General features: G+C 35.1%; 1 protein-coding gene across 5 annotated transcripts; it reads left to right on the top strand.

Annotated features, from left to right (window-relative positions):
• The first annotated feature begins 72 nt into the window (after nucleotides 1-72).
• On the top strand, nucleotides 73-20,379 carry AP5M1 (adaptor related protein complex 5 subunit mu 1). 5 transcript variants are annotated; one of them, XM_070419142.1, is made up of 10 exons: nucleotides 74-442; nucleotides 4,582-5,227; nucleotides 9,851-10,078; nucleotides 11,409-11,548; nucleotides 12,467-12,552; nucleotides 12,646-12,764; nucleotides 15,620-15,716; nucleotides 17,656-17,734; nucleotides 19,720-19,770; nucleotides 19,885-20,376. In XM_070419142.1, exons 1-9 carry the CDS (start codon nucleotides 369-371, stop codon nucleotides 19,745-19,747), a joined length of 1,497 nt encoding a protein of 498 aa, XP_070275243.1. In that variant the 5' UTR covers nucleotides 74-368; the 3' UTR covers nucleotides 19,748-19,770; nucleotides 19,885-20,376. The 5 variants fall into 5 exon arrangements, with proteins under 5 accessions (XP_070275252.1, XP_070275243.1, XP_070275236.1 ...); XM_070419135.1 differs by having other exon boundaries at nucleotides 19,686-20,379; XM_070419139.1 differs by having other exon boundaries at nucleotides 19,720-20,378.
• Nucleotides 20,380-21,962: the final 1,583 nt, after the last annotated feature.

Here is a 21,962-nt window from a genome sequence, read left to right as displayed (position 1 = left end):
GGCGAACCGCGGAGAAGCTCGTCGCTGGGCGAGTGAGGAATCTTGATCCTGGTGGGCCACCATCCCGGAAGTGGAATGTAGAGGAAGCAAGTGCTAGGGTTGCTGGGGAAGCATAAGTTCTCGAGATTCCAGGTGCGGATTCGCAGAAGTCTTTTGTGGCCTGTGTTGGCCAGGACGGACTCAGAGGCTTTCGTCACTTCTTTTGAAGGCGCTAGCTTCCCTGCTGAGCCGCACCTGTTCGTGGTGGGGCAGAAGGCAGCTCGGATGAATGAACCTCGGGCTTCTGTTAAGAACCCATCCGAGAAAGGCGGTCTGCGCTCTTCCTCCGTGGCGGCCTGCGGGGTGCACTGATGCACTAGCGGCTTAGCATGGCTCAGCGAGCAGTGTGGCTCATCAGCCACGAACCCGGAACTCCACTTGGTGGCACGGTCAGATTCTCCAGGTAAATGCCAGGCTGAATCCTCCGGGATGATCCGTCGGAGGAATGGGTCATGGAGCACGGTTTTGTGATGCAGTGTATCGCTGATCCGAAACCTAGTGCGAGTTACGTAACCTCTATTTCACCTGTTACATGAGTATTTTAATAATTAACTCATCGTGTTGTGAGAATTAAATGAGTTGCTGCCTGGCACATATTAAGTATTGTGTGTTTTCTAATAGTGTTATTTAGTAGTACTACGTCTAAAATTACTGCACCTGCTTTAGTATTGATACAGAGATGAAAGGAAGGAAACTTACTGAGCACTACACGTGTTTAAATTTTTTTCTTTCACTACTAAAAATCAATGACATTTTAACTCATTCTTCTGGAAAATCCTTGCTGAGCAGTATCAGACTGTTATTTTCATCTTATCATGTTTCATTCCTAGGAAATTTCAGATAGTTTAACTCCTAATGGTTGAAGAGAATTGAAGAAGGACCAAATTACATTGTATTCACTTTTTCTTAGATGGTGTAAGCTGATCTGGTTTTACTTCTAGAATTTGCCACGTGTATCAAAATAACTGTGAAGGGTACTATATAATAACTTCATAAAATGTAGGTGGCAATTGAATAATCTGTTTCACCTTTTATTCTCAGTGGCTATTGACAGTTTATGTATTGCCAACAAATTCATTCTTCTCTGAGGAATGCTCTGTAGTGAAGTAGCAGAGCTGAGTGAGATTGAAGCAAATAAAGATGAGTGTAATTTTAAATGAAAGTGGTTGGCAATGTGGACATGAAAAATTCCCGCTTTGCAACCTAAATAATTTTTGTTACTAAGGGCATCAAGTTGGAGTTTACCATTTGCCCCCAATACGGACTTTTTGTTGTTGTACCTCAAGTAAGGGTGATGATAATATTCGCTAGTGTGGTTTATCAGCTTCATTGTTCTATCCAAAGTATTCCTCGTTTTATTTATATATTCTCTTGGGTATCTTTATTTCTGCCATTCTTCTTGCCTCATGGGTAACATATCTTTGTTGCTCTCTTTGTATTTGTGTGTTTGTGTATTCATTTTTCAAATTACATCATTGTTCCTTCGACTTCATTCCCTTTCCTTTCATTTGTCAGATTTCTCAGCATTATTTTGTATTCATCTAGAGCAGCACTGTTCAATATAATTTTCTGCAGTGATGGACATGGGAAATGTTCTAAATCTGTGCTAATATTATAGCCACTAACCACATGCAGCTTTTGAAATGTGGTTATTGCAAGTGAGGAATTCACTATTGTTTAACTTTATGTTTAATCACATATGGCTAACGGCTACTATATTGGACAGTGCAGGTCTAAATCATTATTTCTACTTGCTCTGTAGTAATCCATGGTTTACACCTTTGATATTTACCAATCCTCTTCAGGAGTGATGTATCCCAGGTTGCCTCCAACTCTGCCATTAGAACAGTGCTGTAGTAGATAGTCTCAAAATGTGTATGGGGCATATCTATGCTGATTTTGACTAAATATTGCCAAATAATTGACTCTTCATAATACTTTCTCCAGTCTACCCTTTCACTAGCAGTGAGTGAGGGTTCCTGTATCTCCTTTCTTTCCTAATCAGTTTTTGCCACAATAGTATTTTATTTTTATTTGATTTTCTCTGTGTAGCAATGATTGTTAACCCTTTGGGTTTCCTCTTCTGTGACTTGCCTATAGATATCCTTTGTTCATTTTTTTTTCTTTGAGACTTGCTGGTTTTTTTCTGTTAATGTGCAGGAGTTAATTGCGTATTCTTGAAATACAGTCTTATGTCATTATTTTAGCTATTACAGATATTTTCTCTTCACTTATTGCTAATGAATTTAATGTTGCCCTTGATTAAACAGAAATCACTGTTTATTGCAAGCAAAATAGTACTTCACGGGATATCTCTGTACATTATCTTCTCTTAACTTTATCATTTTATTTGTTAAATTTACATCTTTATTCTATCCATAGTCCATCTTTGCATATGGTGTTAATATAGGAATCCCATTTTGTTTTTCTCTATAAAGTGGGCCAGTTTTCTGACATTGTCTTCCAAACAATACATATTCTCTCCATTGATTTGTGGAGCTATTTGATAGTTTATTGTGTTTCCCATATAACCATTGGTCTGTCTCAGTTCTGTTATTGTACCAATACCATACTGTATTTGTAACTGTGGCTTTGTAGCTTATCTCAATATCTCATAGAGGTAAGATTTTTACCTGCTTACAAAAATAACTTCTTTGAAGAAGTCATGCTTGTTTTTAGAATTTTTTTCCACTGAGCTCAGAATATTTCAGAAGAAAAATTCAGATATGTTTGGTTGAGCGCTTCAACATCTTTATGGAAGCAGCAAGTTCGGTTCAAATAATTCATTTGTCACTTATTCTGTATTGTTGACCGAATTAGTTAAGTTTTATTATTTCAGTTTTCTGACTTGTTGGGACCAGTGGTAGGGATAAACAGATATGCTCTAGCATATTACCCACATATATGCCAAACAATAATGGCCATAATTTAATACTTAAAAAAAGAAATGATCTTTCCTGTGTCTAACTACTTTTTCCCCACAAAAGCAACTTGGTTTAGATTCTGTTTTAGAGGTTTGCTGCCCGGATAGATACTAGTAATAGTATCAGGTTAAGTCTGGCTGAGGTTGTTATTGTACCTCATAGTTGTAGGGCCACTCAAGGTGTGAGTCCTATTTTAGAAAAGGCCTAGAATAAATCCAAAATGGCAAGTTGAATCATCCAACAAAAATATTTATTGAGCATACATTGAAGCATTGTAAAAGGTCCCAGATTAACTTCTTAGTTTACATTCAGTCATTAGATTCTTACATTTAAGAACTTTGATTATCCTTTAAGTAACTAGATTGCAAGACACTGTTCTAATAGTTTAATTAACTATTAAATTATGTTTAGTAGTAGAATTTAGTCCAAACTTCTCAACTATTCTTATCCAGAGACTCGGAGAAAGAAATGGCATCCACCTACAACTACATTACTGGAATGCTAACTAATTCTTTCCCTTTCTCAACCAAGAAAATGCATCAGAATGTAAATGAATAAGGATCACCAATACACTGATAAATTTGAATACATTGTTTTTCTTTTTAAACAATATTAGTAAACATCAATGTTTTATTAGTACAATTAGTGAAAAAAAATTATTTTGGCCAAGGTATGTTCTTGATCCTTGATGAGAATTACTGGTATGTTCTTTAGCCACCTCTTTATTTTACTAATAAGAAAAAAGACTTGGGTGAGTTAGGTAATTTACACAGAAGTTAATAACCAAGAGGTTGATTTTGTTTGGATTGTGGGAAGGTAAGGAATAGAGAAAGCACATATTTTTTGAACTAAGAAAATATGATCTAACATTTCTATAAATGAACAAAAGCACCTTCTATTCTGATTCCCCCCAAAAAGGGATGAATTAGTAACTTACCATTCAGCCTAAAGCATGCAAATCATAAAGGATTATTCAGATTTTTTTTATTACCTCATACTATCTTCAAGGGCCAGAGAGGTAAACCATTATTACTAAAATGCTCATATATTTTTCTAAGGGTTGGCAAGAAAACTTGGGGTACCAGTTATTCACTATAGGTTAAATAGAATAGAACATTCCTCTTGTAATAGTATCCTCTCAACTAGTGAACTAAAAATTGTAGAGGGTTAAATCAAACCACTTCTTTTGATCCTACTCTACTATGACGGTATCAGAAAGTAAAGTTCTTATAGACGCCTAAAACGTGTCCAGGTATACATTCCTTGCCTACCAAGTGGGAATCTCAATGGCCAAGAAACTAGGATTTCATATTAGAACCATATTCTCTACCTATTTAAAAAAAATTATTAAATTATGTTTAGTAGTAGATAATGAATGATACTTTATCATTTGAGATAATATACCAACTATGCAACAGTTAGTTACTACAGTCAGAACTTAACAAGCAATATAAATTTTTTTTGGTTATGGTTTTCGTGGGTGTGTATATATGTGTTACTTTGTATTTTGTTATTACTATTTACCTTCAGTTTTTAGTTTGTGTTTTGTTTTTGGATTCTTCCATTTTTATTTTACTTGGAAGAATAATTTTTAATGTTTTTTGTTTCCATACTGCAGACGGTATCCAACTGTTGAAAAACGAGCCAAAGTCTTCAATGGAACAAGCTATGTGCCTATCCCTGAAGATGGTCCCTTTCTTAAATCATTACTCTTCGAACTTAGATTATTGGATGAAGATAGAGACTTCATGGAGAGTCGTGATAGCTGTTCTCGCATCAATAAAACGTCTGTGTATGGACTTAAAGTAGGAAGTGAAGAACTCTGGCCAGTTGTTGCTTTTCTGAAGAATGGCATAGTATATGCTTGTGTTCCACTAGTTGAACAAACTTTATCCCCTCGTCCAGCACTAATTAGCATTAGTGCAATTTCACAAGGCTTTGAACTTCTTTTTGGGATACAGGATTTTCTTTATTCAAGTCAAAAAATTGATACTGAGCTAAATACAAAACTCAGCCAATTGCCTGACTTGCTTCTACAGGCTTGCCCATTTGGAACTTTACTAGATGCCAACTTACAGAATTCATTGGATAGTATCAGTTTTGCTTCTGTGACTCATCCACAAAAGCAGCCAGCCTGGAAAGCTGGAACATACAAAGGAAAACCACAAGTTTCTATTTCTATCACTGAAAAAGTAAAATCTATGCAATATGATAAACAGGATATAGCAGATACATGGCAAGTAGTCGGAACTGTCACTTGCAAGGTGAGATTTTTCTCTGGAACTTGTTTTATCATACCATTTACACCTATAGAGAAAAGTAAAATTTACTAATTTTAGTTTACATTGTTACATGACACTAGAGGCCCAATGCACGAAATTCGTGCAAGGGGCTCAGCCCTTGCAGCTGCTGCCTTGGCCCTTGCAGCCCCAGCTTCGTCCGGAAGGTCATTTGGCTGTCTGGTCTAATTAGCATATTATGTCATTATTATAGATGACTATAGATTGTTGATTTTTATCATAAACAACTAGATGTTAAGTTCATATCATATTTGGTAAAATTATCTTTTTGCATTCCTTACTTAGTTATATCTTGCTACAGTAATGAATTGCCCCATTGTCCCAACAAAGAACATTTATTATCATTTCTGTGGATCAGGATTTCAGGAGCAACTTAGTTGGAACTTCTGGTGTGGAGTCTCTCATGAGATTACAGTCTAGATTTCAGCTGGAGCAGTAGTCACCTGAAGGTTTGATTGGGGCTGGAAGACCTACTTGCAAGGTAGCTCACTCACATGACTGGTTAATGGTGGGAGGTCTTAATTCCTTTCCATGTGGACTTTTCAACATGGTGCTTAAGAATGTCCTCACAACTTGGTGACTAGTTTTCTGTAGATCAAATGATTAGACAAGAGACAGACACTAGTAGAAGCTATATTTTTTATTACCAAAACTGAGAGGTTAGATAGCTTCACTTCCACCATTTTCGGTTGTTTAGAAACAGGTCACTAAGTCTGGTCTGCATTCAAGGGGACTGGAATTAGGCTTCACCTTTTAAAAAGAGTCAAATAATTTGTGAAAATATTTTAAAACCACCATATCTGTTTTCCATTTTCTCTAGAAGGGGTGAAATTGACAAACCTCAGATTTAATATCTAAAGCTATTTTGAAAGGCTCTTGATTTATTTAAACAAGTCAATGAGTTAATATGGGGGTTCTCTGGTTAGAAAGTAGGAAAAGTCAACAGAAATAATAATAGATAGCAGTGATTAGTACCATGTTGAATAATGGTCTAAAATAAAAACCTCCAAGTACAATTTTTACAAGTGGATATTAATATTCTCAGATACCTTTATTTTTCTATCTTCCTTTATTCTCTGTACTTATGAATATAAACTTTTTTATATATCAAACTTAATATTGAATGGTTATGTACAAGATAAAAGTAGATTTCAAGAATAGAGAAGTAGAACGGTCCTGGGACAAATTGGATCTTCCTTTTTCCTTTTAACCTTAAAGTGATTTATGAATATATGTGTTTAAACTCACTTCCATCATGATCAAAAATACATAGCAGTTATTAAGTTTATCAGAAGTATAAATAGTTCCAATGTTGAGGTGTTCGTGGGTTGTGTTATTTGTAAGTCTTAACACAGTTGAAGTCTTTTTTCTTATATTTCTGTGACAATAAATAGGGAATCTATCTATTAAACAGGGAATATGCTAATTAGCCAAGCATCATGACCGCTCAGGAGGAGCTGCGTGCACAGATGGGCGAGAGGGGACTGTGTGCCACCCCCACCCCAGCGGCCGTGGGGAGGCTGGGGCTGGGGGGGGGGGGGGGCCCAGAGTGGAGACACAACACATAGGAGCGCCTGCCCCCACCCCAGCAGATACAATGCAGCAACCCGGGGCGTGCTCCGAGTGGCCTCGCGGCTTGGAGCACACCCCTACCCCAGCTGACACAACATGGTAGCCGGTGCTATGTGGGTCAGGCGCAGGTCCCAGCCCCCTGCGGGGTGCCTCCTCGTGCGATTTCAATTGTGCGCTGGGCCTCTAGTAACTATCTATAATAATAAAAGCATAACATGCTAATTAGACTGGACGACCTTCCGGACAAAGCCGGGGCTGCGAGGGAAGGCTGGGTCCCAGGTGATAAAGGGAAGCCAGTGCCGGCACTCGGGGGAAGGAAGGCCTACTCTTGCATGGATTTTGTGCATTGGGCCTCTAGTGTATATATAAAGAGGTAATATGCAAATTGTCCAGGACACTGTAACATTGTGACCACTCAGGAGGAGGCTGCACATGCAGGTGGGCGGGAGGGGACTGCGTGTGTGGTGAGGTCTTTCCCTCTTCTACGCTCTCTATAAATAAATGGAAAAATACCCTCAGGTGAGGATTAAAAAAAAAAAAGAAAGAAAGAAAGAAATGTCATATCCTATGAAAGAGACATCTTGAAAATGCCTGAAGAAAGTTGTCATTTTTTTGTGGTGAAGGGACTGGAGTCCATGTTGATGAAAACACCTTGGCGGCTGCTGCGCCCAGCAGTGACAGCAGCAGTGGAGTGATGGGGGCGGCGCCTTCCCCTGATCAGCTCGGTCGCCTCCTGCAGAGGGAGGCCAGACTGCAGCTCCCGGATCGGAGAGGGTACAGGTCAGGCTGAGGGATTCTCCCCCCGCCCCTCTCGTGCACAAATTTCGTGCACTGGGCCTCTAGATAATAAAGAGCTAATATACTAATTAGACCAAACAGCAGAACAACTGTCCAGATGACCTTCTGGATGACCTTGCAGATGAAACTGGGGCTGCAAGGGCAGAGCCCCTTGCATGAATTTTGTGTATTGGGCCTCTAGTGTTATATATAATTTACTACTAATTAATACTATGGTGTTTAAATGTCTCAGCTCATTAATAAGCTGACCCTAGTTTATTGTGTATTGGAATTTTGGGTCAATTTCTATTTTTTTGTCTGATACAAATTATGGAACTTTCTTCTTCAAAAAACTTTCTTCTAAAAGTAAAAAGAGTAGGGCTCTACTTTAACCCACATATTAAATGTTTCTTTAAACTTGTATGTAAATAGTATATCTGTTAGCCAAACATTTTTTAAGTACTTCAGAAGCTTAGTATACAAAGTTTTATTGTGAAGCCTGTTGTAAATGGAAGTAATTATCCTCATTTTATCTTAGCACTAGTAGATAACCAAAAACCAGTGGACTAAAGTTTTAGTCCCCACTTTACCACTAATTTTCCATGTCTTTGGAATAATCTTAATTCTTAAATTTTTTTCTTATTTTTAAAATCAATTAAGTTCCTAGACCCTTCTGTTTTATAATTTCTAGTTAAAAGTCCACATTTACATATGCTAGATTGGTTTAAAGGGTAGTACATAAATTTCTTCTAAAATGGATGTCCTCATTCTATAGTAAATGACTGGTGATCTGGTATTTTAAATGCTTAGGAAGCAGATAATTTGTTGGTGGTTTCCATAATGGCTGCATTTTCTTGATCCCTGTAAGAATGTTAGAAGCTAATTAAATAAATTGACTGCTTTAAAATTATAATAGTATTTGCTATTAATATTTGCATATTTTGTTATCTTTATAAATATCTGTCAAAAAACAAAACCTTTTTTCTTGCTAATTTATATATAGAGATGAAATGACAGATAGTGTAGAAGTTAAAACACTAAAATATTTTTCAGTTTTATAGTAAGAGTATATGGCATTTTTATTTTCAAATGTGATTGATATTATTGTAACTGTCACTGAAAGACCTTTATAAGACAGCAGTTATGCGTGTACTGTTTATATGCCTGCCTAGTCTCTAAGTACTTACATTTTATAACACATATATTCTTGAATTTATATATATATGTCAATCAATAGATAAAACGAAAAAGGTGAAATATTTCAGATTAAAATGGAAAACAAATGTAGGCTCCATAATTAGAAAACTATATCCATTCAGCAAACTTTTTTTTTTTTTTTTTTTTTTTTAGTGTCTCATGTGCATAGCAATGTGCTAGACACTAAGGATGTGAAGAAAACAGAGGTCTGTGAAGCTGTCGAATCTAGCTTCCATGACCTTCCTAGAATACTGACTTCCCTTCCCCCTCTACCTTCCAAGTCTCTCATTACCTCTCATTGGCAAACTAACCCATAACACATAGGAAAAAAAATCTTGGGCTTCTCTATATTGCAGAGGTAGGCTGTGGAGCTGACAATACAGAATATAAGGCCTCACACAAAGCATCACATGAACTGAGGTTACAAAGAGAAAAGATTGTAGCTGGAGGGAATAGCACATAAAAAGCATGGAGGTATAGGATATTATGACTTATTCAAGAAAATTCAAGAATTCATTATGTCTACAGCATTAGTTGCTGGGTAGAAAATGATTGAAGATGTAGGTGGGAGCCAAACAATGAAAGGCTTTCAAAGTAATACAAAACTGAGAGGCAACTACTAAAGGTTTTGAGCAAGGATACAGTATAATTAAAATTATGTTTCATTAAGATAACGACACTATTGGAAGGTGGATTGATTAGAGGAAAACAAATCTAAATACATTTAGAAGACTATGACCAAAATTGTAAGGTCCTATACCAATGTGTTTGCAACAAGAATGGAGAGAAGTCACTGGGTTTAATATAGCTTTTTAAGGGTTGAAAATATAAGCAGAGGATTCCAGGAAGGTTCTCCTAGTCTCTGGCTTGGGTGTCTGAGAGCATGATAACACTATTAAGGAGAACAGACAGCAAAGAGAACAATGTCTTAAGAGAAAAGTAAGTAAGTTGTGGAAAATGACTCATATGAATTCTGAAAAGCCTTGCCCAGAAGATGTTTGCTTCTAAGATCTTGGTAATAATTTTCCTTTTGTATTACAGTGTGATTTAGAAGGAATCATGCCAAATGTTACCATCAGCTTGAGTCTCCCCACCAATGGATCTCCACTTCAGGATATTCTAGTTCATCCTTGTGTGACTTCTCTTGACTCTGCCATTCTGACTTCTAGTAGCATTGATGCAATGGATGATTCTGCATTTAGTGGACCTTACAAATTTCCATTCACTCCACCTTTAGAATCATTCAACTTGTGCTACTACACTTCCCAGGTAAACAACCTTGAAGAAGTTGAGACTTTGCAGATCATTCATACATTTGGTCCAAAGGAGAACTTTTCATGAGTTATTTACCAGATGAATGAAAATGAAGATTCAGTTCTTTGAATAAGATGTCTCTTATCTCTGGTGTCTGTAACAGCACTTAATGTTTTCAAAGTCATGGAATTTTTTTTAATGTTCCCAAATAAGGAGTTTATGGTCATAGGGAAGATCTTGGTATAATTATGGTTCGAACCATGAACATGTAAAAATGCCTTTAATCCTAGGCAGCTGTGGTTACAAATATATAATATTATTAATAGCTGTTTATTGCTTATTGAAAAACTGCTGTGTCAGACATTGTCCTAGGCACTTTACATGTATTTTCTCTAACACTTTCAAAACCCTTGTATTTTTATCCCCACTTTACAGATGAGGAGAGTCTCAGAGAAGTTCAATGGCTTGTACAAGGTCATATAACTGATAAGTAGCAGAGCTTAGATTTGAACCCAAATTTTCCAGACTACAAAACCTACTTTACCATTTGTTTCTTGTAATTGTGAATCAGTGGTTTAGAAAAACCTACTCAAGCTAGCTTAAGTAAACTGAATTTACTTTGAGAAGACAAGAGGCAATCTCATTGTCATTCAAGGATAGGAAGTAGACCCAGGCTTTACTGAAACTAGAATCAGAAATTAAAATTAAAATCACTCTATACTCAAGGTCTACACTGTCTGTGCATCTCTGCTTCTCAGTCTCCTCTTCCACCTAGCTTTCTCAGCTTGCATATGTCCTCCAGTACTAGGACGTGTACTGTAAAAGTAGGTCCTTCCTATTTCTTACTTCAGATGTACTAGAAATATTGATGGGCTCACCCCAGCTTACAGATTGTCTCAATTTCAATCAATTATTGATAACCAATTTAGTTAGGTACTGCTGAGCTGGGTGTGGGGTGGGGTGGGGTGTCACAGTATACAAATGGGGCAACAGGAACTGTGGGCAGAGTGTCACTGCCTTTCCTAAATGGCAGGTCATAGAGAACCTGAAAGAGGGGAACCTGGATGAGCAAGAGTAGGAAAAAGAATGTAAAAATGAATTGCACACCTTTGTCAGGCACCTTTCTCATCTCTGGAAACAAAAAGAGATGGAAGAATCTTTGCCTTTACAACGAATGTAGCTCCATCATCTATTATCCAAGCAGCTTGGAGTAACCCATTAGTCATTAAAGATGTATCTTTAAATAATGAGTATATTACTGCAAGACTTTTTTCTCAATTGCCATTGATATTTTAGACCCATTAACCTGACAATTATGTAAAAGTTTGTATATGTTTATTTCCAGGTTCCTGTCCCACCAATTTTAGGCTTTTATCAAATGAAAGAGGAAGAAGTACAACTAAAAATAACAGTTAATTTAAAACTTCATGAAAGTGTGAAAAATAATTTTGAATTCTGTGAAGTTCATATACCATTTTACAATAGGTAGGAATAAAATAACATGATGCCATGATTTCTGCCTTCCTTAGTACATTTCCACTGCCCTACAGTGAATTACCTGTCTTTGTTTTTAACCTTACTTATAAGATTTTTTTAATACTATTCAAATGAATGCTGATTCTGAACCAAAACATAGTGATAGAAATAATCTCTACCTTTAAATGTGTCTTTATTTTTCTGGTTAAACATGCTAATAAATATAAACATAAGCCAGCATAGCTTTCTCAGAGATTATTTCACTTCTGGCTTTATTTCTAGCAATTTCTCTCTACTCTATATAAGTCAAGCCTTGCTATCAACTATCTGGTGAATTAAATCAATCATATCATAAGATTATAGTTGACTCATATACAATTGAGGGTTGGACCACCAATCCTATGCAGTGGAAAACCCATGTATAACTTTTGGCTCCTCAAAAACTTATCAACACTTGACCCTCCACACCTGCGGATTCCCAGCTATAGATTGAAAAGGTTGACCTGTGGACAACACAGGTTTGAACTGTGTAGGGACCTATGTTAATCAAGGGTCAACTGTACTTTCTCATCATTCTACTTTTAAACTTGTTCTGCAGCATAGTTCTTTGCAAAGTGTATCTAACTGTATATTAAAATTATAGTTTTAATGTTATGTCAATCTATGTGACTAGTAATATATTCTATATGATTTTATATTTATCTTTAGAATTAATAATGAAATATATGTCATCACCAAAATGTTTATTGTGCTTCTGCATTTTTTGAGATATAATATTATTTGTTCTACTCTATTCTTCCAACTTGAATATAGAAATGCTTTTATGCTTCCCTTGTATTAAGTAACAGTAGCAAGATTTGACTTAGATTTCTTAAAATTGTTATATCTGTGACTTTTTTTTTTTTTGTATTGTGTCCTTTTTTAAAGAGGTCCAATCACACACGTGGAATACAAAGTTAGTTTTGGCCAGCTCGAAGTATTTCGAGAGAAAAGCTTATTGATCTGGATTATTGGTGAGCCAGGTTTTGTTTATTGATTATTTTTCATTCATTTGCTTTAGAATCTACTTAATTTAGGCTATTTGATTGGTAAATTTTTGTTTTTAGGACAGAAGTTCCCAAAATCAATGGAAATTAGTCTTTCTGGAACTGTAACTTTTGGAGCCAAGAGCCATGAGAAGCAGCCATTTGACCATATTTGCATTGGGGGTACAGCATATTTAAAGGTAAATATATTTGAATAACTCACTCCCTTAGAAACCTTTCCTTTGTTTCTAAATTACATATACCTAATTGATTTTTAATGTTTTCTAGTAATTTTTTAAAACTCTGGGGTTTTTTTTGTCTGCTGTTCCTTTTTTATTTTTGTGAGATTATTTTTATTTAGTGTTAGTAACTTTCTTTTTCACTTAATACTGTAAAACCTTTAAGGTGAAGCAGGTAAGTATGACCTGAACACCTCACCTTAATCTATTTCTGCCCAGCTATCATGATCACATGTGAAATTTGTATACCAAAAATGTAAAATGTCGTCCTTTTCCCCTAGAGTTATTTTCAATAATCCATGTCAACAATTGATCAGTGCTAACTGCTTTTGGTATTTCAAAGACAAAGTGAGCACTTCTGACCAATGTGGTTAAGGAAAGCATTGCAGTAGAAGTGGAATTTAAGCAAAACTCTGAGGCCCAGATAAGCATGAATGTGAAGCCATGAAGACTAACATTTGTATGAATTAAAGAGATAACATAGAAGATGCTTAGGAACCAGTACCAGGAACAATAGTAGCACATAAGGCTGGATACATGGTTTAGGTGTGGATTGTAGAGGGTTTCAATCTAATTTTTATTCCTTTATTAGAAAATGTTATAATTTTTTTGAGTAGGGGAGTGAGTGGTCTTTCAGAAAGTGATACTTTATAAAGATTAAGCTGGAATGTATGTGAAGAAGGTGAGAGAAAAAAATAACTATAGACAAACTATTTTTTAGCTCTATTAGTATTCCATATAAAAGGTGTAAGTTAATGATGCTGAGCTCCTGTAGTGTCACAGAAAGAGAAAGGATGAGAATAAAAGGAAGAGACTGCTGTAGGAGTTGTAATAAACATAAAGCCTTGGTCACTAATTAAATATAGAGACAATAAGTACTTTAAAGTCAAAGATGGTATTATTAAAAATGTATATAATTTAAACAAGACTTGAGGCTCTAAGAGAGTGGAGTCCATGTGAGTCTCATTCATTCATTGTTTTACTACCAACATCTAGTCCAATACCTGCCACAATAAATATTTGATGAATGGATCAAAATAGTAATTAGAAGAAAATACTGATGTGGAGAAAGTTGAGAGGGAGCGGGCTTCATATCGTGAATGTTGCTGGTGATAGCAGTGTATCCCAGTGTAAATGTTCAGAAGGTAGCTAAAAACTTGGAGCAGGACTCTCAGGAGGGAGCGCAACTATATATAGGATTTAGGAGTTCTCCATGGAAAAGAAATAGTCGAGTCAGTGGAAATAAGATTTTTTAAAAAAGAGAGAGAGAAAATAAGGAGAAAGATTCGGAAGAACCAATGAAGGAAATTGAAGAGGTGATCAAAAGTGACAGCAAAATCTAAATAGAAGAGTATCAAAGAAGAGAGATTGAAATCCATACATAAAAGCATTAGTACTTCTGAAGTCAGAAGTACACTTGTGACATTCATTTCTTCTGTCTTAATTTCAACTATGTCCACAAGCTTTGTTTCAAGGATTATTATAAATATTCCTGCTTCCAGATATTTTTCAGAAAAAATGTGGGATGTTAGTTACTATATTGTATGTCTTTCAAAGGTAGGGATTATGACTTTTCTATTCATTTCCATCACCTAACCAGATGTAGTTTAATTGAAAGCATGTACTACATATTTGTGTTCACTAAATAGACTTGTTTTTATAATATCTAGCTTTTTGGAAATCAACCTTGTCATAACTTTCAGCATCCAGAATTATGCTAAACAAGCAATTAAAAGCCCTTTATTGTTGAGATAATTTGAATTGCAACAGGAAAGACATTGCAAAGATCTGGAAATTACATTCTATGCAAGTGATCAGTTAGTTTTGTAATCAAATGAGAAAGTTAGGATGTGGGAGAAATTTGCAAGGAAGGGAGATAGAAGAAAGAAAAAGTATTAAAAAAGTAATCAGGGTATTGCAAAATCAGGAACTTTTAGCAGAAAAGATGAAGAGAACCGAGGGGACTGGAGCTCTATAAGATATAGAACCTTCATGGTTAATGTGAATATCATTGTGACTCAGGCACCCAGGGCTATGCTTTCAGAGAAGGTACTAGTGGCCCTTGCTGTTAGAATCCCACATAATAATTGGCATTTATACTGATGACACAATATTATCAATGAAATCCAAGACCTATAGATTACATTTTAGAAAGGTTTTATAGGTGAGAGAAGGGGTGATTTCTAAGTTTAGTTATATAAAAGATAAAGTTCATTTTTCTGGAAAATTAAGTAGAGCATCTCATTTCTTCTGAACACCAGAATAAACTGGTGTTTTTCTTTTCGTAATTGTATTTTTGTGGTTTGGTAGAAGATATATATGTTTCTGCCTGTAGAAGAATTATGATCTAAATATATCACAACCACATAGCCTTAGAGGTAGAAGAGAATATCCAGAACACCAGACACCATAGGGGAAGGAGCATCAGCTTTGTAATCAGTCAGGTCTGAGTTCAAGTGCCAGCTCTGCTACTTACATGCTGGGATTCTAATTGCTTTCATCTCTGAACTTCAGTTCTCTCATTTATACAATAAGGATACCTTGCAGTAAGGGTCAGAGTTCACATTAGTGAAGTGCCCGGTATATGTGAAGGACTTCATGATGCTAGCCTTACAAGGAAATGACCCTAATGCAAAGGGGAAATGGTGTGTGTATATGTATACATATGCACACACACACAATGTTCAGCTTCAATATTTGTGATTTAAAATTTGTGAACTTTGTGAATTCCCAAAATTGCGTCAAGGAAAATAATGTGACCTTTTATTTTTACCAAAGAATCACCTCAATTTGGTACATTTTTCTTCTTTGTCTAGCTTCATTTTAGGATCTTAGATTACACACTTACTGGGTGTTATGCGGATCAGCATTCAGTTCAAGTTTTTGCATCAGGAAAACCAAAAATAAGCACACGTAAGTTGTATAGATTCATACTAACTTGAGGGAATTAAAATGATGTTATACAGTTATTACCTAAGGTAAAATTAAAATGTAACTGAAAAAGATCAGGGAATAATCCCAATTTATAAAATTCTGGCCTGATCCTATTCTGTGTAAGAGTGTGTGTACTTTATATTGTCCTCTGCCTTCTTCTGTTTATGAAATTATCTGGATGGGCAAGAATTGGTGTAGAGTTGGACTTTAAAATGGTATTTATTTTGCTCTGTTTATAATATACACTTTTATTCAGGGGTTATTCATATGGGGCTTTGGTGTTGGACAGACAAGGGTTTAAGTCTAGCTCAGACAATTTGTTATCTGTGTAATTTTAGGCAAGTTAGTTAACTTTTCAAAGTTTTATTTTCCGCATCTGTAAAATGGAAATAATAGTATTATTTACTTCAGGATTCTAAGCAATTACTTGTTAAGGACAATAATAAGTTCTGTGTAATGTAATTAGAATGTCATATTCTTTACCTTCTTAAGGTTTTTCCTATTTTCTCCTGCACCATTTTTTTGGGGCAGTTTTTTAAAGAGATGATTATATGTAGAATGGTCTTCATAATGGTGTGTGTGTGTGTGTGTGTGTGTGAGTGAAGGCATAATATAGTTATGTCAGTTTGGACAAACCAGTGGTTTCGTCTAAATTCAAACAGACCAATATTTTAGAATGTATCTATGGAATACAGAATGCAAAATGTTAACTTAAATAATAAGGGCTAACATGTATTGCTTATTGTATGCCAGGAACAATTCTAAGTATTTTATGTGTTAACTCATTGATTTTTATATAATCCTATTATGTGTTATTTCCATTTTACAGCGGAGGATGTTGACGGAACAGAGAGATTAGAGTCACATGACTAGTAAATGGCAGATCTAGGAATCAAACCCACATAGTCTAGCTCTGAAGCCTGGCCGCTTAACCAATATGCTATGTTGCCTCTCAGTGTCACTAAGTTCCCAAACTGGGAAAAAAATAAATAGAAAGATAAGGTAATATATCCTAACTATATCCTTTTCACTATGAAGAAGGGCATGAAGAAGAAAGGTAGAAAAGGCAGAATTAGATATTTAGTGATGTGTGTGATAAAAATTTACAGGTGTCTAGCTCCAAATGAGCATTATCTTAATTTTACATAGCAAAAAACATTACTTCAAAAAGAGCTGTCATTTGTCCGAAGTTATAAAGCTATTAAAGCAAAAAGCTTAGATTTGATCAGAACTATAAGAAACCACTGAAGCTGAGAGGTGGGGTAAGAGATCAACTGAAGGACTTGTATGCATGCATATAAGCATAACCAATGGACACAAGCCACTGGGGGGTAGGGGAGACCGGGGGGAATGTCAAGGGGGGGAGAGGGGGAGAGAGACATGTGTAATACTCTTTGTAATACTTTAAGGAATTAAAAAATTAATAAAATTTTTAAAAAAGAGAAACCACTGAAGCAGTCTTTTAAAAACATTTTTAGAAAGTTCTATCTCTGAAACTTTCATTGGGTAGAGAATAATTGCAAGATCAAAATCAGGACCTTGGTAAAGAGGTTACAAAAGGGAAACCAATGTAAATTTTTTTTTACTGTTTTTGTGCTTGAAGTAATGATCCATAGAAACAAAATTTAGGGAAAATGTGAGGAGGGGAAATGGCCGATTTGACATAAATGAGGGATTTTGGCATAAATTTGACAAAAATAAACTTAAACATGGATTATTTAAATGTTTTAGTGAAACCAAATTTTTGAAATGGTAAGAGTTATAATAATGCCTTGAAAAAGTCAAATTAAAATGGATATTTCAAAGTATTGCCTTCCTTGAAATAATTGTATTCCACAACTTTAAAATATCTGTCTCTTACTGAATTTTTGTTAATACAATTTATTAACATTGATCATTTATTTCTTTTATTTTTCAGACCGGAAACTAATTTCTTCTGACTATTACATCTGGAATTCTAAAGCTCCTGCTCCAATAACATATGGATCATTATTACTGTAATTATCTCATGTTTAAATAAGGCTTATAAAATAGTAACATAGCCTAAATTAAATCATGGTCTTTTATTTTTAATGTATATGCATATAACCTATGAATGAGAAAACATTAAATGATTTAATTATAAAAATGCTCCTGTTTGATGTTTTTAGTCTGACATAGTTTGGCAAAAAAACACTTTCAAGACTAATGTCTCCAATTTTGTTATTCTTTGATTTTTCTCAACTATGATTCAGAGCATAAACCAGTAGTGATTCTAGTCCTGAGTTACCCTGCCACATGTTCCTTCCTGTGCCTACGGCAGACATGGCTAATCAATTGCAGCCCTTTTACTCCACTGAGCTTCCTGGATACAGGCTCAGGTTCCTCTTCAGTTCAGACCTGCAGGCAGCCACTCTTGATGGATTGCTGTTCCGAACCTGAGTACCAAGCTTCTAGTATATTGTGTTGTTACAGAATGCCAGAGACCACATTAGAAACAACTGTAAATCCCTTGAGAGGGAAAAAAAAACAGCCAATGAAAACAAAGCAAAATTTTTTAAATAGTAAACTGTTCTTAATCAGAACTACCCAATTGACTTATAATGAATCTGCATAATGCTAGTTAAGGTGTTTATCTCTGTTCTGGAGTTACTTTTCAGGTAAGCTTATTATCTGCCACAATAACAATTTGCTTTAGCGTGTCAATAAGAATAGTAAGAGGGGTGGTATATCTTCAGAAGATGAGCATGGTGTTTTGTGATCACTTAATGTGTGCAGCCAAATTTTTAAAGATAAATTTAGGTATTATATTGCCTTTTTCATATTTTATTATTATTCATAAGAATAGTAAGAGGGGTGGTATATCTTCAGAAGATGAGCATGGTGTTTTGTGATCACTTAATGTGTGCAGCCAAATTTTTAAAGATAAATTTAGGTATTATATTGCCTTTTTCATATTTTATTATTATTCATTAATGAATAAATTCAGGTAAAAATTCATATAGCATATTTTTTTTAATTTGTCATTATCACTCTATTAGCATTATCTTAGTTTCCTCAGGAATCATCTAGTCATACTCTTTATTCTTTACCTGTCTTGACAATTATATGTCTCATTCTGTTTTCAAAGCAGTTCATTGTCAAGTTGGACTTTAAGTGACCATTCAAGAAAAGATAAAATCTCAAGATCCTCAAATCTTAATCCATGTCAAGTTTCTTTTCATGGAACACAATTAGAAGTGTTATGAAAAAATATACATTACAGATTAGTATTCAATTAAATTATATCTTAGTTTCTATTTTTTAATTAGTTTCTTAAGGAAAAGCTTAGAAAAAGCTGCTAACTCCTTGAAAGGGAATTGTGATAATTTGAAGGGATATTGCATATAAATTTAGGATTTGAAATGTGATTTTTTAATTAAGGTCAATCCTACTCATTATAAACTCTTATTTTTTGCAAGGCATTATTGTGGCATAATGTTCTCTGTTCAAAATTATCCTAGTAACACAGGAAGTAGAATAACTGCCTGATCAGGACTTTAACTAATTAGTCTAGCTTAATCATAGTAGTAAAAACCTTCCTTTTGAAAGAATAAAAAAAAATGACTCCCCTTTAGTCATTTGATCCTTCTTTAACTCAAGGAAAGCTTATATTTAATTTATGTTAATATTAATGGAGCCATTTGGACATCTTGATTGTATAAATGTTCAGCTAAGTACACTAAGATAGGCAAGAGGCATTTATCTAGTGAGTAGGCAGAGATTCAGTATAATAATCCCCTAGGGAAAACTATAAGCAATCAGAAAACCAGTGAATCTGGTTTGACATTTCTAGAAACCTGAGGAAAATCTAGGGCGGACTGGAAAAGTGTGGGGCCATGGGCAACCGAAGGCCATCTGTTGCCATTCCATTCTAACATAATGCTACAAAACTAAAACCAGCTCTTGTTTTCTTCCCGTTGAGATCAGCTGGACACATTGTGATGCTTTTGATTTTGTCTAGAAACCTGTCACTTCGGGATAATTTCTGAAGACAAAGTCTGCTTCCCGTTTGGTAGGTGACCTGTTTAATGTTTTCCCTGTGTCTGGGAACTCCTTAGTGTAATTAGCGACCTTTGAACTCCACAACTAATCCTGAGCTATTTTGTATTCCTTACTCATCTTTAAGGCTGGACCTTTCTTTTCTTCAGACTCCGCTGCCACAATTAAAGAAGAAACAGCTGCATTTCAAAGGGATTCCGATCCAGAAGCTTAATCGTGATTGACATGTTCTTATTCTAAGCTATAAGACACTCTTAAGAGTCCTTTCTTGGGTTAAAACTTCAATCATTTTCTAAAAAATTATCTCACTATGGATTTTATTCATTTTCTTTGATAACTATTCTTTGCATTTTTTAACTTGAAAGATGCTTTGCGTTTGCAGTGAATATGAGCACCTATTTCCAAAGATTTGGATGGTATCAGACCTACTCTAGATGCAAAATTGCTAAATTCCTTTTTAGTGCAAAATATGATTATGAAATCTGTTATCTATCATATAGGTAATTATTTTTCAGTAGATCCAAATGGTACAGAAAGTGTTAAACTTCTGAAAATGTGCTCCAGAAAAAATGGTTCATGATTTTGGTGAAATCCTTCTTTTCTAAACAATATTATTTAAACTTTTATAAGCCCTTACAGAGGTGGGCATTTTTTAACTTTCTTAAAATAATTGATTTAAATATCAGGTTTGAAGTAAATAGCCCTGTCAGAAATTCTTAAGAGAATTATTTGTTTAAAAATATTTTCTTGATTAAACATTAGTCTGTCTTATAAAATTCTGTTTTACACCAACTAAGTATTTGAGTTGAAATTGTGATTTTATGTATTGTATAAAGTCTTTCGAAACACAATTTTGTACATAATAACAACAGCTAATATTCTCCTTTTTTTTTTTATTATAGTATTTCAAACCACTTCATAGCCATTCATAGACTCCTACACCACCCCTGTGAGGGAGGGAGGTCGAGTTTGCATCCAGAGCCTCTGCAGGGACTGCTGCCACAGCAGAACGGTTGTTTCTAAGACAAAGGTCAGGAAAGGGATGTTAATAAACAGTCCTCAGGTTTAAGGGACTTTTTTAGGATTACATCTTAAATTCCAACAAATCAGATTTAGGAGTTACTGAAAGTGAAATTGATCCATCCCTCATCCAAACTTTGCAGTACTTTCCTGTTCTGACATCATTTAGATAGTTGGCTGTATTATCAGATTAGAAACCATTGTACCACGCTGCTGAAAGGAAAAGGAGGCAAAAAGCTAAACATAGGATAAATTCTGAACCTTTTAACCTGGCTGAAGTACGTTGGTCCCTGTTATGCAAATACCTTCAATCCTCTGCTAAGTTCAGTGGAAATAATTTTCTTGAATGACAGGTTTATTCAGCAAGGATTCAGTTGGTGATTAATCCCCCTTTGATCTAGGGTATTTCACTTAACTACCAGTTACCTCGTTCTGACAAAGTGCAACTGAGATTAGGGAGATCACTAGAACACTACCAGGGTGTGCGTTTATTCTCTCTAACCTTTTAAAGCAAGGGCCAAGAATGCAATTTATTTTCAGTATTTGAAGATGTAAAGTCCTGTCTGCTAAGTTAGAAAGTCAATTGAATACCAAATGAAGTTTATTTCTTACGTAACAGAACAAACATTTCTTTTTTGCTTTGTCTAACAATGATTTTTAGGAAACATAGTCTTTGAAAAAAGAAGAGAGACTACATTCTAAGTATATCTTCTAGTTTTGTTTCATGTACTAGAGAATATACTCATTGACCCTGAGATAGCCCAAAAATCAAAGCAGTCACTACAATTTAGGTTGAAAAAAATGCTTCAGTTTTATTAAATTGCGTGGTTTCTTCCCACCCTCCTCCCATTTAAAAAGGTCATGCTATGTGGTAAATCCAATTGCGGAAACATGTAATACACAAGTATTCATCTTAAGACTTCTGATTTCAAGGCTTTATTTGTTAACTTTGTCCTTTCTTGAGGAAAACAACTTATGTTCCCATAATAAGAATAATTGCGTTCACTTTCAGAATGAAGGTTTTTGTTCATAAAGAAGGTAAATGATGCTATTACAAGAATACTTCTAAGTAATTATTTTAAATTATCAAGCTAACCATTTTCCACAGCATTGTTTACTATTTTTCTGCCTTCCTTTCCATTTAGCTGTGTACCTCTTCTTCCATAACTTTAAGACTTTGAAATA

Source organism: Myotis yumanensis, unplaced genomic scaffold, assembly GCF_028538775.1.
Source record: "Myotis yumanensis isolate MYYU_CA2020_CCGP unplaced genomic scaffold, mMyoYum1.0.hap1 SCAF_1, whole genome shotgun sequence".
NCBI lineage: Eukaryota > Metazoa > Chordata > Mammalia > Chiroptera > Vespertilionidae > Myotis > Myotis yumanensis.
This window is presented reverse-complemented; position numbering and strand designations above follow the sequence as displayed.

Coding starts and splice junctions, on each gene's coding strand:
- AP5M1 (XM_070419135.1), top strand. CDS start 369: ATGGCTCAGCGAGCAGTGTGGCTCATCAGCCACGAACCCGGAACTCCA. Junction 5,228..9,850: donor TCGGAACTGTCACTTGCAAG/GTGAGATTTTTC, acceptor TTTGTATTACAG/TGTGATTTAGAAGGAATCAT. Junction 12,765..15,619: donor GGGGTACAGCATATTTAAAG/GTAAATATATTT, acceptor TTCTTTGTCTAG/CTTCATTTTAGGATCTTAGA.